This window comes from Choloepus didactylus, chromosome 2 (genome assembly GCF_015220235.1).
Source record: "Choloepus didactylus isolate mChoDid1 chromosome 2, mChoDid1.pri, whole genome shotgun sequence".
NCBI lineage: Eukaryota > Metazoa > Chordata > Mammalia > Pilosa > Megalonychidae > Choloepus > Choloepus didactylus.
In genome coordinates this window covers 64,211,626-64,227,219 of record NC_051308.1, presented here as the reverse complement: position 1 = coordinate 64,227,219, position 15,594 = coordinate 64,211,626, and the positions used below count along the sequence as shown (strand labels likewise).

The 15,594-nt window shown below is 36.6% G+C and overlaps 1 protein-coding gene across 1 annotated transcript in view; it reads left to right on the top strand.

Annotated features, from left to right (window-relative positions):
• Positions 1–14,876, top strand: part of LOC119511807 (complement factor H-like) — a 237,720-nt gene extending 222,844 nt beyond the window's left edge. The window contains 3 exon segments of the mRNA XM_037806329.1: positions 8,975–9,151; positions 13,806–13,988; positions 14,465–14,876. Of these exon segments, the coding sequence (XP_037662257.1) occupies positions 8,975–9,151; positions 13,806–13,988; positions 14,465–14,682 (578 nt within the window). The 3' untranslated portion in view covers positions 14,683–14,876.
• Positions 14,877–15,594: the final 718 nt, after the last annotated feature.

Below are 15,594 nucleotides of genomic sequence, written 5' to 3'. Positions count from 1 at the left end.
TTGAAATGGATGGATCAAATATTGTAAAGTGTATTAAAGCAAATGGATAGGAAGACCAACATGCAAAGGTACTTTCATGAAATTTTTAAATTTACTTATTGATGTGTTTTAGGTAATAACATATAGAAGTCTTTGTCTCTAGCTTCATTTAAAGTAGACACAGACTAATTTTTCAGAACTAGTGAACTAGGTTTGTCCTTGAACATGAAGACATGGGACTGCTTGTGCAAGTTAATCTTGTCAGTCAATGGCTCTCAAAGGGTGTTCCCTGGGCTAGCAGCATTAGCCTCTTCTGGGAAATTGTTAGAAATGGAAACTCCTGGGTCCAGCCCAGATCTCCTGGAGAAGAGACTCTGAGGGAGGGATCCTGAAACTCTCTAACAAGGTTTCCAGTGGAGTCTGTGCACACTTCAATTTGGGAACCACAGTTATAGTCTTTCAGTACTATGCGTTCTCCTGAAACTTCTGATGAATGATACCATTGTTCATTATAGTGTCCTTAAGAATTTCCCAAATGAGTCATTAGAGTTGTTGTCATTAACTATAGATCTATTTTTCTATTACTTTCTCATATCTATTTGAATATTTTTGATTGATATCATCCTCTTAACTATAGTATTTTTCAAAGTATGTTCTTAACTTTTGACTTAATCTCTAAGAAAGTGCATACCTGTGCTTATTTTTCTAAGGGATTAAATTTCAGATTAATCAGCAGGATAACTGCTAACCCAATCTGATACAAGATAATCTCTTCATTATGCCTTTTTTAGACTCTAAATCCATATTGAATTTTTTTTTTTTTTTTCAGGCTCACTTTTTTTTTTTTTTTAATCATCATTTTATTGAGATATATTCACATACCACGCAGTCATACAAAACAAATTGTACTTTCGATTGTTTACAGTACCATTACATAGTTGTACATTCATCACCTAAATCAATCCCTGACACCTTCATTAGCACACACACAAAAATAACAAGAATAATAATTAGAGTGAAAAAGAGCAATTGAAGTAAAAAAGAACACTGGGTACCTTTGTCTGTTTGTTTGCTTCCCCTACTTTTCTACACATCCATCCATAAACTAGACAAAGTGGAGTTTGGTCCTTATGGCATTCCCAATCCCACTGTCACCCCTCATAAGCTACATTTTTATACAACTGTCTTCGAGATTCATGGGTTCTGGGTTGTAGTTTAATAGTTTCAGGTATCCACCACCAGCTACCCCAATTCTTTAGAACCTAAAAAGGTTGTCTAAAGTGTGCGTAAGAGTGCCCACCAGAGTGATCTCTCGGCTCGTTTTGGAATCTCTCTGCCACTGAAGCTTATTTCATTTCCTTTCACATCCCCCTTTTGGTCAAGAAGATGTTCTCCATCCCACGATGCCGGGTCTACATTCCTCCCCGGGAGTCATATTCCACGTTGCCAGGGAGATTCACTTCCCTGGGTGTCTGATCCCACGTAGGGGGGAGGGCAGTGATTTCACCTTTCAAGTTGGCTTAGCCAGAGAGAGAGGGCCACATCTGAGCAACAAAGAGGCATTCAGGAGGAGACTCTTAGGCACAAATACAGGGAGGCCTAGCCTCTCCTTTGCAGCAACCGTCTTCCCAAGGGTAAAACTTATGGTAGAGGGCTCAACCCATCAAACCACCAGTCCCCTATGTCTGTGGTCATGTTAGCAACCATGGAGGTGGGGTAGGCGAATACCCCTGCATTCTCCACAGGCTCCTCAAGGGGGCACTACATCTTTTTTTTTTTTTTTTCCTTGTTTGTCTTTTTTCTTTTTTTTTTTTTTTTTTTAACTTTCCCTTCTTTTTTAAATCAACTGTATGAAAAAAAAGTTAAAAAGAAAACAAACATACAATAAAAGAACATTTCAAAGAGACCATAGCAAGGGAGTAAGAAAAAGACAACTAACCTAAGATAACTGCTTAACTTCCAACATGTTCCTACTTTACCCCAAGAAAGTTACATAATATAGCAACATTTCAGTGAACTTGTTCCTACTACATCCATCAGAAATTAACAGACCATAGTCATTTCTGGGCATCCCCAGAACGTTAAATAGCTTATCTGTTCTTCTTGGATTATTGTTCCCCCTTCCTTAATTGCTCTCTACTGCTAGTTCCCCTACATTCTACATTATAAACCATTTGTTTTACATTTTTCAAAGTTCACATTAGTGGTAGCATATAATATTTCTCTTTTTGTGCCTGGCTTATTTCGCTCAGCATTATGTCTTCAAGGTTCATCCATGTTGTCATATGTTTCACCAGATCGTTCCTTCTTACTGCCGCGTAGTATTCCATCGTGTGTATATACCACATTTTATTTATCCACTCATCTGTTGAAGGACATTTGGGTTGTTTCCATCTCTTGGCAATTGTGAATAATGCTGCTATGAACATTGGCGTGCAGATATCTGTTCGTGTCACTGCTTTCCGATCTTCCGGGTATATACCGAGAAGTGCAATCGCTGGATCGAATGGTAGCTCTATATCTAGTTTTCTAAGGAACTGCCAGACTGACTTCCAGAGTGGCTGAACCATTATACAGTCCCACCAACAATGAATAAGAGTTCCAATTTCTCCACATCCCCTCCAGCATTTGTAGTTTCCTGTTTGTTTAATGGCAGCCATTCTAACCGGTGTTAGATGGTATCTCATTGTGGTCTTAATTTGCATCTCTCTAATAGCTAGTGAAGCTGAACATTTTTTCATGTGTTTCTTGGCCATTTGTATTTCCTCTTCAGAGAACTGTCTTTTCATATCTTTTGCCCATTTTATAATTGGGCTGTCTGTACTATTGTCATTGAGTTGTAGGATTTCTTTGTATATGCAAGATATCAGTCTTTTGTCAGATACATGGTTTCCAAAAATTTTTTCCCATTGAGTTGGCTGCCTCTTTACCTTTTTGAGAAATTCCTTTGAGGTGCAGAAACTTCTAAGCTTGAGGAGTTCCCATTTATCTATTTTCTCTTTTGTTGCTTGTGCTTTGGGTGTAAAGTCTAGGAAGTGGCCTCCTAATACAAGGTCTTGAAGATGTTTTCCTACATTATCTTCTAGGAGTTTTATGGTACTTTCTTTTATATTGAGATCTTTGGTCCATTTTGAGTTAATTTTTGTGTAGGGGGTGAGGTAGGGGTCCTCTTTCATTCTTTTGGATATGGATATCCAACTCTCCCAGCCCCATTTGTTGAAAAGACCATTATGGCTCAGTTCGGTGACTTTGGGGGCCTTATCAAAGATCAGTCGGCCATAGATCTGAGGGTCTATCTCTGAATTCTCAATTCGATTCCATTGATCTATATGTCTATCTTTGTGCCAGTACCATGCTGTTTTGGCAACTGTGGCTTTATAATAAGCTTCAAAGTCAGGGAGTGTAAGTCCTCCCACTTCGTTTTTCTTTTTTAGAGTGTCTTTAGCAATTCGAGGCATCTTCCCTTTCCAAATAAATTTGATAACTAGCTTTTCCAAGTCTGCAAAGTAGGTTGTTGGAATTTTGATTGGGATTGCATTGAATCTGTAGATGAGTTTGGGTAGAATTGACATCTTAATGACATTTAGCCTTCCTATCCATGAACATGGAATATTTTTCCATCTTTTAAGGTCCCCTTCTATTTCTTTTAGTAGAGTTATGTAGTTTTCTTTGTATAGGTCTTTTACATCTTTGGTTAAGTTTATTCCTAGGTACTTGATTTTTTTAGTTGCTATTGAAAATGGTATCTTTTTCTTGAGTGTCTCTTCAGTTTGTTCATTTCTAGCATATAGAAACATTACTGACTTATGTGCATTAATCTTGTATCCCGCTACTTTGCTAAATTTGTTTATTAGCTCTAGTAGGTGTATCGTTGATTTCTCAGGGTTTTCTAGATATAAGATCATATCATCTGCAAACAATGACAGTTTTACTTCTTCTTTTCCAATTTGGATGCCTTTTATTTCTTTGTCTTGCCGGATTGCCCTGGCTAGCACTTCCAGCACAATGTTGAATAACAGTGGTGACAGCGGGCATCCTTGTCTTGTTCCTGATCTTAGAGGGAAGGCTTTCAGTCTCTCACCATTGAGTACTATGCTGGCTGTGGGTTTTTCATATATGCTCTTTATCATGTTGAGGAAGTTTCCTTCAATTCCTACCTTTTGAAGTGTTTTTATCAAAAAGGGATGTTGGATTTTGTCAAATGCTTTTTCAGCATCTATTGAGATGATCAATTGATTTTTCCCTTTCGAGTTTTTAATGTGTTGTAATACATTGATTGTTTTTCTTATGTTGAACCATCCTTGCATGCCTGGAATGAACCCCACTTGGTCATGGTGTATGATTTTTTTAATGTGTCTTTGGATTCGATTTGCAAGTATTTTGTTGAGGATTTTTGCATCTATATTCATTAGGGAGATTGGCCGGTAGTTTTCCTTTTTTGTAGCATCTTTGCCTGGTTTTGGTATTAGATTGATGTTAGCTTCATAAAATGAGTTAGGTAGTGTTCCATTTTTTTCAATGTTTTGAAAGAGTTTGAGTAAGATTGGTGTCAGTTCTTTCTGGAAAGTTTGGTAGAATTCCCCTGTGAAGCCATCTGGCCCTGGGCATTTATTTGTGGGAAGATTTTTGATGACTGATTGGATCTCTTTGCTTGTGATGGGTTGGTTGAGGTCTTCTATTTCTTCTCTGGTCAGTCTAGGTTGTTCATATGTTTCCAGGAAATTGTCCATTTCTTCTACATTATCCAGTTTGTTGCCATACAGTTGTTCATAATATCCTCTTATAATTTTTTTAATTTCTTCAGGATCTGCAGTTATGTCACCTTTTTCATTCATTATTTTGTTTATATGGGTCTTCTCTCTTTTTGATTTTGTCAGTCTAGCTAGGGGCTTGTCAATCTTGTTGATCTTCTCAAAGAACCAACTTTTGGTGATATTTATCCTTTCTATTGTTTTTTTGTTCTCTATGTCATTTATTTCTGCTTTAATCCTTGTTATTTCTTTTCTTGTACTTGGTTTAGGATTGGTTTGCTGTTCATTTTCTAGCTTCTTCAGTTGATCCATTAGTTCTTTGATTTTGGCTCTTTCTTCCTTTTTAATATATGCGTTTAGTGCTATAAATTTCCCCCTTAGCACTGCTTTTGCTGCATCCCATAGGTTTTGGTATGTTGTGTTCTCATTTTCATTCGTCTCTATATATTTAGCAATTTCTCTTGCTATTTCTTCTTTAACCCACTGATTGTTTAGGAGTGTGTTGTTTAACCTCCAGGTATTTGTGAATTTTCTAAGTCTCTGATGGTTATTGACTTCTAATTGTATTCCATTGTGGTCAGAGAATGTGCTTTGAATAATTTCAATCTTTTTAAATTTATTGAGGCTTGTTTTATGTCCCAGCATATGATCTATTCTGGAGAAAGTTCCGTGAGCACTAGAAAAGTATGTGTATCCTGGTGATTTGGGATGTAATGTCCTGTAGATGTCTGTTAAATCTAATTCATTTATCAGATTGTTTAGGTTTTCAATTTCCTTATTGGTCTTCTGTCTGGTTGATCTATCTATAGGAGAGAGTGATGTGTTGAAGTCTCCCACAATTATTGTGGAAACATCAATTGCTTCCTTTAGTTTTGCCAATGTTTCTCTCATGTATTTTGTGGCACCTTGATTGGGTGCATAGACATTTACGATTGTTATTTCTTCTTGCTGAATTGCCCCTTTTATTAGTATGTAGTGGCCTTCTTTGTCTCTCAAAACATCCCTGCATTTGAAGTCTATTTTATCTGAGATTAATATTGCTACACCTGCTTTCTTTTGGCTGTAGCTTGCATGAAATATTTTTTTCCATCCTTTCACTTTCAGTTTCTTTGTGTCCCTGTGTCTAAGATGAGTCTCTTGTATGCAACATATTGATGGTTCATTTTTTTTGATCCATTCTGCGAATCTATATCTTTTAATTGGGGAGTTTAATCCATTTACATTCAACGTTAAAACCGTGAAGGCATTTCTTGAATCGGCCATCTTATCCTTTGGATTATGTTTGCCATATTTTTCCCTCTCTCTATTAATATCCTTTATTGTACCCATACCGAATCTCTTTAGTACTGAACCTTTCTCCAAGTCTCTCTGTCCTGTCTTTGTTTCTCTGTCTGTAGGGCTCCCTTTAGTATCTCCAGTAGGGCAGGTCTCTTGTTAGCAAATTCTCTCAGCATTTCTTTGTCTGTGAAAAATTTAAGCTCTCCCTCAAATTTGAAGGAGAGCTTTGCTGGATAAAGTATTCTTGGCTGGAAATTCCTCTCACTCAGAATTTTAAATATATCGTGCCACTGCCTTCTCGCCTCCATGGTGGCTGCTGAGTAGTCACTACTTAGTCTTATGCTGTTTCCTTTGTATGTGGTGAATTGCTTTTCTCTTGCTGCTTTCAGAACTTGCTCCTTCTCTTCTATGTTTGACAGTGTGATCAGTATATGTCTCGGAGTGGGTTTTTTTGGATTTATTCTATTTGGAGTTCGCTGAGCATTTATGATTTGTGTATTTATGTTGTTTAGAAGATTTGGGAAGTTTTCCCCAACAATTTCTTTGAATACTCTTCCTAGACCTTTACCCTTTTCTTCCCCTTCTGGGACACCAATGAGTCTTATATTCGGACGCTTCATATTATCTATCATATCCCTGAGGTCCATTTCGAGTTTTTCAATTTTTTTCCCCATTCTTTCTTTTATGCTTTCATTTTCCATTCTGTCATCTTCCAGGTCACTGATTCGTTGTTCAACTTCCTCTAGTCTTGTACTATGAGTGTCCAGAATCTTTTTAATTTGGTCAACAGTTTCTTTAATTTCCATAAGATCATCCATTTTTTTATTTAGTCTTGCAATGTCTTCTTTATGCTCTTCTAGGGTCTTCTTGATTTCCTTCATATCCCGTACTATGGTCTCATTGTTCATCTTTAGTTCTTTGAGTAGCTGCTCTAGGTGCTGTGTCTCTTCTGGTCTTTTGATTTGGGTGCTTGGGCTTGGGTTATCCATATCGTCTGGTTTTTTCATATGCTTTATAATTTTCTGTTGTTTTTGGCCTCGTGGCATTTGCTGAACTTGATAGGGTTCTTTTAGGGTTTGTAGACCAGTTGAAGTCCTTATCTCTAATTTATCAGATCTACAGCTTCGTGGAGTACACTTTCTCTAACTAACCAGCAGGTGGCGTCCACGAGCCACCTGTTCTCCACAAGCCAGATCTCCCCTGCTTAGCCTTTTTGGTGAGTGGGGGAGTGAGTCTTGTGGGGCCCAATTGGTGTACCAAGCTTGCGTGTGTAGTTGGTGTTGCCTGCCCTGTATGTGGGGCGTGTTTCTGGGCAGTCGGGGAGGGGGGGTGGCCCTAACAATCAAATCTCCCTGATGATCCTAGAGTTTTAAAGCTACTGCAATAGTCTAATCCTTCAGTTCAGTCCTGCCACAGTTTGTCTCTGCCACTGACCCACAAGTCTTTGGTATTGGCGTATGGCTCCTGAGACTTGCAAGTGGGCCCCTCTTCCAGGCTGTGCACCCCGGGTCCTCTGTTGAGGGATGACTGTGCTATGTCACAGGTGAGTGCCGTCCCCCCAGGGCAGTTCTGGGCTGCTGGGCTGTGTTGGGAGGCTCCCAGTCTGCTCAAATGATGGCTGAATGGGGCTCTGTTAATTCACACTGCTCCCCCTTCCCAGCTCTGGGACATTCAGCTGAGGTTGCAGGGAAGGCTAATGTCCACGCCCAGTTTTGTGGTGTGTGCCTGTTATTTGAAGCACTTCCGTCACACTGGGTTGTCTGGGGCAGCTCTGGGCTATGGGGCTGGCGATGGGCAGGAGTGTTTCCTGTCCACCAGGATGGTGGCTGTGAGCGGACACCCCCCTTTTCTTGGGAAGTTGTGTTGTTTAGTGAATTTTCTCAGCCACTGGATTATTGCCTTTTGTCTCAGAGCTCTCTTAGTTCTGCTCTTGACTTGACGTGCCCAAATTTCAATTCTTTGAAGCTTTCTGTATTGAGCTTCTTAGAGTAATTGTTTTAGAAAAATCAAAAAGTATTTAAAAAAAAAAAAAAAAAAAACGGCCCTCCTCAGAGATCTAATGGGTTATTGAAATGCTAATAGACAAAGCAACCAGGGCCATTAAGGAAAGGTGCACAGGGCAGAGAGATCAGCCTTGCTTCGGGATTTGCATATGCGCCTCAAGGCCTGATCTCCGCCCTTCCCCTTTCTGTGTTCACCAGAACTCCAAAAATCCTCTGCTTTTATTTTGGAGTTTTTCGTGTTGTTTTTTTTCTATGCCTGTCTCCTCTCTGCTGGGCTGGCTGCTCTCAGAGTCTCTGGTGTCTGGTCTCAGTCTATCTATGGTTGGAGTTTGAATCAGTAGAATGAGTTTCCGATAAGAGCAGCCACTGCAATTCTCCCTTCTCCTTCCCGGAGCTGACAGCCCCTCCTCCCCCGGGACTGAGCCTGGCAGGGAGGGGCGCGGGTCCCCTGGCCGCAAAAACTTACAGATTTCGCTGATCTCAGCAGTTCCACGTTTTCATGAGTGTTGTATGAAGTATGCCCAAAGACAGATTGCTCTGTGGTGTCCAGTCCACGCAGTTCCTGGCTTTTTACCTACTTTCCTGGAGGAGTAACTAAAACATACAGCTCACCAGTCTGCCATCTTGCCCCCTTCCCCATATTGAATTTATGTAATTGGTAACATTTACTTATCATTCACATTTTCACTGACTTCATAAAGGAGAAAAAAAGTTCTCAAACTTCTTGTGAAGGATGAGAGGGAGAGAAAGAGATTTAACCCCGTAGAAGTTTAAATCTTATACTGAATATTGATTTATTTAGATTCCTTCAATCTTTCATATAAATTTTGTGAAATTAGTAAAGTTTTACATAACAGATTATCTACTGATATTAAATCTGCCTCGAAATCTATTTTGAACCCCCTTCACTGAATTGCTACTCAAAATGCTTACTAACTGAAGATACTTTTTTCTTTCTACCAGATATTTTCTGTGCGAATCCACCTGTAGTGGAAAATGCTTATATTATAGCAAGGTCTTTAACTAGATACCCACCTGGTGAGAGAGTACGTTATGAATGCATCAAACCTTTTAATCTATTTGGGGAAGTAGAGGTGACATGTCTAAGAGGAACCTGGACGGAACCACCTAAATGCAGAGGTAGATTATCTTATTCCCCAAAATTTGTAGAGAGTAGAGTAGGGATATAATATGTTGATATGAATATATAGTGAAGTAGTGCTCAAGGAATATACTATTTCAAATGACTATACAATGATGGTGCTTAAAATCCCATTCTTTTTGTGGACCAGACAAGTTGTTTGGTATGTTTGTTTTATGGCTGATTGGATCATATTAAAGGAGCAGTTGAAATCTTGGAAAATTCCTTATCCTAGCATTAAGACACTGTGTTATTTCCTTAGGAATAAATGTATAAAAGATACTTTAATTTGGAATTTATGATAGACAGCTTGGAAGTGATCATACAATATGATATAAATTTGGGCATCTTCAGCATATTAATTATATCTAATTTGATGTGAGTGATTGAGCTCATTCAGAGAAATAGTGTATGTGGAAAAACAAGTCTTGAAACTTGCTCTTGTAGCAATCCACGTTTAGAGTTCAAGCGATAGGAGGATCCAGCAAAGGGGACATTATTACAGCCACTCCTGTTTTGTTAAGTTAAATGTTTACCTCATATAATTCTTTCTTATCTTTTACTGTGACACATACTAAGGTTTTATGTTCAATGTTAGGTTTTGGAGACAGCACGTAGATGGATACTGTTTTATTTCCACATATTCATTCTTGGTCTTTTAACAGGTATATTTACAACATTTACATTTTAATTAATTCTTCAAATATTTATGTTTAATGTGCCATTTTCTTATTTGTTTTGTGCTTGTTTCATCCATTTCTTGTTCCCAATTTCACTTTCTTGTCTTCCCTGGTGGTTCCTTCACATTTTTAGAATTTTATTTTAATTTTTCTGCATGTATTTGAGAATATTTCTTTGTTTAGTTTTATGTTTTTAGCAGTTCCTCTAAGTATTAACAATATACATGTGAAACTTATCACTATTGGCCTTGGCATTTTATCACTTGAACTGAAGTAAGGAAACCTTACTTTCTTTAAGGTCCATTTATCCTTCTCACATTTTTAATACAAAGATCTCAAGTATTTCCGCAACATACACTGATATATCAGATGATATGGTTTTGCTTCTCTCATTGAGCATCATTTGCAAAACTCATGATCCAAAACTTAGTGTACTATATTTACTCGTATTTTTATCAATTTCATTTTTCATTTTTCCTTTCTGCAATCTCAATTCTCTTTCTATTATCTTTTCATTAGGATTTGAAGAATTTACTTTAGCTTGTTTTTAAAGGTATATCTGAAGTAGACAAATTCTCTTAGTTTTTCTATCTTAAGATCTCTTTAGTTCCCAATATTTGTAAATGTTAGTTTTGCTTGATTTATATTGATGTTGGGAGTTATTTTATTGCAGCATTTGAAAAATATTATACTACTTCCTTATGATGTCCATGGTCAAATGGGAAACAAAGTATAATTTCAATACTTAATTCTCTATTGCATAATTTCATTCCAGAGGCTGTAAAGGGATTTTTTCTATTCTTTACTTTTCAGCAGTTTGATTATGACATGTCTCGGCTTGAATTTGTTTGTAATTCTCCTGTTTGGAGTCTGCCCATTTCTTGGCCATGTAGATTTATGCTGTGTGCCCAATTTGGGAAATTTTCAGATGTTAATTTTTTCTTAAATGCAATTTTATTAAGATATATTCACACACCATGAAATCCATCTGAAGTATACAATCATTACCTCACAGTATCATCACGTCAGTATGCATTCATCACCATGATCAACTTTAGAACCTGCTGATTACTCCAGGAAAAGAAGTAAAAATAAAAAATATACACCCAAAACATCCCATAAATCCCTCATTCCCCTTATTATTGACCCTAGTGTTGGTGTGGTACCTTTGTTACTGTTGGTGAAAGAATATTAAGATATCACTGTTAACTATAGTCCATGGTTTGCGTAGGTAACTTTTCCCCATATACCCCTCTATTATTAACTCCTCATAATAGGGTTATACCTTTGTTCTTAGTTCGTGAAAGAACTTTTTTTTATATTTTTCAGTTAATCACAGTAATCCACAAGATTACTCTGTCCACCACAAGATTCACCATGTTATACATTCCAATGTTTTAACCTACAGCTTTCCTTCTGGTGACAGGCATGAATCTGAACTCCCCCTTCCCACAACATTCACCCACAAGTCAGCACTGTTAATTACACTCAAAAATCAGCTACTGTCACCTCTTTCCATTTCCAAACATTTAAGTTCAACCTAGTTAAAAGTCTGCACATATTAATCAACCACTTCCCATTTTCTGACCTCATTCAATATCCTGGTAACCTGTATTCTAGATTTTATGTCTATGAGTTTACATATTACAATTAGCTCATATTAGTGAGATCATACAATATTCGTTCTTTTGTATCTGACTTAGTTCACTTAACATAATGTCCTCAAGGTTCATCCATGCTGTCATGTGCTTCAGGACTTCATGCATTCTTACAACTGAATAATAGTCCATCGTAGGTATATACCCGATGTTGCTTATCTACTCGTTGATTGATGGACCCTTGGGTTGTTTCCGTCATCTGGCAATTGTGAATAATGCCACTATGAACATCGGTGTGCAAATGTGCATTCCCATGCCTGCTACTGGGTGTTTACTGAGTAGTGGTATTGGCTTCCAAAGGAAGCACCAAAGTGTCCTCCTTATTGGCTGTACTATTTTACATTCCAACAGCAGTGAATCAGTGCTTTTATTTCTCTACATCCTCTCCAACACTTGTAGTTTTCTGTTTAACAGTTGGCATTTTAGTAGTTGTGAGATGATATCTTATTGTGGTTTTGATTTGCATTTCCCTAAAAGCTAGTGAAGCTGAGCATCTTTTCATGTGTTTTTTAGTCATTTGTATTTCCTCCTAAGAAAAATATCTGTTCAGGTCTTTTGTCCATTTTTAATTCGGTTGTTTGTCTTTTTATTGTTGAGTTGCAGGATTTCATTGTATATTCTGGATATTGAACTTTTGTCAGTTATGTGGTTTCCAAATCTTTTCTCCGGGTGTGTCAGCTACCTTTCTCCCTGTTGACAAATCCTTTGAAGCACAGAAGTATTCAGTTTTAAGGAGGTCTCATTTATCTTTTTTTTTTTTTTCTTCATTGCTTTTGCCTTGGTAGTAAAGTCTAAGAAATTATGCCTCTGGGTAGATCTTGTAGACGTTGCCCTACATTTTCTTTTAGTAATTTTATGGAACTGTTTCTTATATTAAAGTCTTTGAGGTATTTTGTGTTAATTTTTGTATAAGGTGTGTGGTTTCATTCTTTCATTCTTTTGGATATGGATATCCAGTTTTCCCAAAGTCATTTATTTGGGGGCTGTAATGTTTTGTTATTTTTTTATGTCCCTGAAGCTCTGTTCATATTTTTGTTGTTATCAGTGTATCTTCCTACTGTGTAATTTCCACTGTTGTAACTTTAAGTTCACAGATTCTTTTTTCTGCCATATTCTATCTACTACTAAGTTCATCCATGATTTTTCAAAATTTTCTGGTATTATATTATCAACACTATAATTCTCATTGAGGTTTAAAAATCATTGTTAAATAATTCCAAATTCTCAGTCATCTTAGTGTTGGTATTTACTGAATACCTTTCTCTTTTGATATTTTCCTCATTCTTGGTCGGTAGAGTGATTTTCAATTGTATCCTTAAAATTTAGGGCATTATGGCTTGAAATTTTACTTAAGTCTTCTATTTAAGTAGCCTCCATCACTGGCATGCAGGCTGCAATTCCAGGATTACCACTTGGCCTCTGCTGACCCCATGGGAGAAAGTTTAGGTACTTTTTACCTCAGGGTGTTGGACATCTAGGGCTTTCACTTGGTCTCTGCTGATCAAAGGTTGGGAGATCTTCAATTACTTGTATGTTTTTTTTTAGAATAGGTTAGATATTGTAAAAAAGGTTTCTGTACTGCTAGGTTGCTCCTTTCATAGGCCTTAGGCTTGAGATTGCAGGGTCTTTATGGAATTTTTTCCTGAACCAGATATCATTTCTGAGTTGCAGTCTTCTCCAATACTTAGTCCACAATAAATATACAAGAGGCAAAATAAAACCCAAGTAATGTACTTCCCTGTTATTCCTTGAGTTCCAAATTCCTAGTCATATCTACTTCTCTAAACTTTCTGAGTCTTCATAGGTTATTGTACATAACATATCCAGGATTTTTAATTGTACTTAGCAGGAGAAATAGGCAGAAATGTTCCTACCATATCTTGCCAGAAGAGAACATAAAAAAAACCCTTTTTATTTTATGCAAATTGTATTCTTTGAAATTTTCCAAGGACTTTGATTTTTCTTTTGCAATAAAAATGAAGAAAAATATCTAGAGATACAGAAGACAACAAGAGGCTTTGCCAGTTTCTCTTAGCTAATCTGTAGTCGAACATTGATTCACACACACACACACACACACAAAATTTTAATTGTGGAATATTATAAAGCAAACATATATAATACTTTGTGTGTGCTTTAATTTGAGGTGAAATGAAGGATTGAGAAATGGTGTAAATTTTACTGTATTGGATAAGAATTTCTATGTTAAACATTTCTATTGTTAGATCACACAAGTCTTGATATATATAGTTCTTTTTTATTCACCTTTATATAACCTGTAAGTTGATTCAGTCTCAAAAAATAATATTGTTTAGATTCCAAAGGAAAATGTGGGCCCCCTCCAACTATTGACAATGGAGATTTAACCTCATTTCCACAATGGGAATACGCTCCAGGATCAGCAGTGGAGTATCAATGCCAGGCCTACTATGAACTTCAGGGTAACGCACGTGTGACGTGTAGAAACGGAGAGTGGTCAGAACCACCAAAATGCTCAGGTAAGTGCTTCACTCTTCCAGGGATCCTGGAAAATGGGAGTAATGAGAATCAATGTTGACTGTTTATGATTGAATTTTTATGGAATAACAAGCAACCAATCTGCTGAGTGCTTGAAACCAAATATTAATATGTGTGGAAACAAATATTGGGAAATTATCATTCAAACACAGTGGTAATGGAAAGTTTTTTAAAACACTTAATGTAATAACACATTATTAATGTAATAATTAATGTAATAATTCACATTATAAATTAATAACATAAAATGATCTCCATTAAGAATAGCTTATTTTTAAATCACTTAAATTTTCACTTTTTAAAAATCTACATTATATTTTTCATAGAGATGGGTTAGCAAAGGTTTTGAAAAATAATTCCTGAAGCAGTATCTAAGATTCTATTGAAAACCTAGACTTCTATGGAAAAGAAAGTTTCTGCTAATTAATGTTTTATGTTTATTTTCTTCTACTTGCAGGGGCATGCGTAGTATCACCAGATATCATGAATGAACATAACATAGAGTTAAAATGGTCATCTAAGCAAAAACTGTATTCCAGAACACATGATATTATTGAATTCCGGTGTAAATATGGATATATCCCACAGACACCAACAAGTCCCTTCCGAACAAAGTGTCAGGAAGGGATAGTAACATATCCCAGGTGTCGTAAAAATGACATCTGGTATCCATAATATTAAAATAATTCCATTTATTCTGAATTTTTGCATTATTAATCCAGTTCAACTCTATTTTAATTTTCATGTGTTAACTGATTTTTATTGATATCAGAATTTGTGTTAAATATGAAGTGGATGATGTAATTATAAACAGAGAGACCGGTGTCTCACTTCTTAAATGTTCTACATTAAAACTTGACAAACAATAATGATGTGTGTCCTATTTATAAAATGTCTACTGCAAGAAATTAGGTGCATTCTCTTCAAAGCTTATGTGTGTGCATCACTCTCCTAACTCTCTCAAAGATTTTTCCTAACTTTTGAGGCTTTCTGAGACTCTCTATTTCAGAAAAAGTGGAAAGATAGGGTGGTCTCCAACTTCAAAGTCGTATCACTTCATAAACATGCAGGGCCTGCCGTGTGATACCTTATGCAATGAACAGGATACCTATAACTATTTATCAGTTCCTAATATTAGCTTGCTTATATAGCAATGGATAAATTTATCAAATATGATGAAATGTGTGATCCTCTGCAAAATGTCTAGCATACTCCATGATCCAAACAATGGTAGAGAGAAAGTAGGATCCAGATGGATGTATACCATGGTAATCTTGTTATAAAAAGTGGTGGATATTCAATACGGGGTCTAATCATACACATGCACATGTGATTCTCTGAGCTCAGAATTAATATTTATTGAATACAGATTAACATAAAATTCAATAAAATATTTAAAATGACTATATCTGATTTAGCATTAATAGGGATGATTTGATGTTTAAATCCTTTATAGTGATGTGTATGCTCCAATTTTTCGACCTCTGTGAATAGCAAGAATATGTTAGTTAAAAATAAAGCCCATGGGAAAGCTAAGGAATATACATGGAGAAGTAATTCATATCTCTAATTGAAGTCTGAACTCTT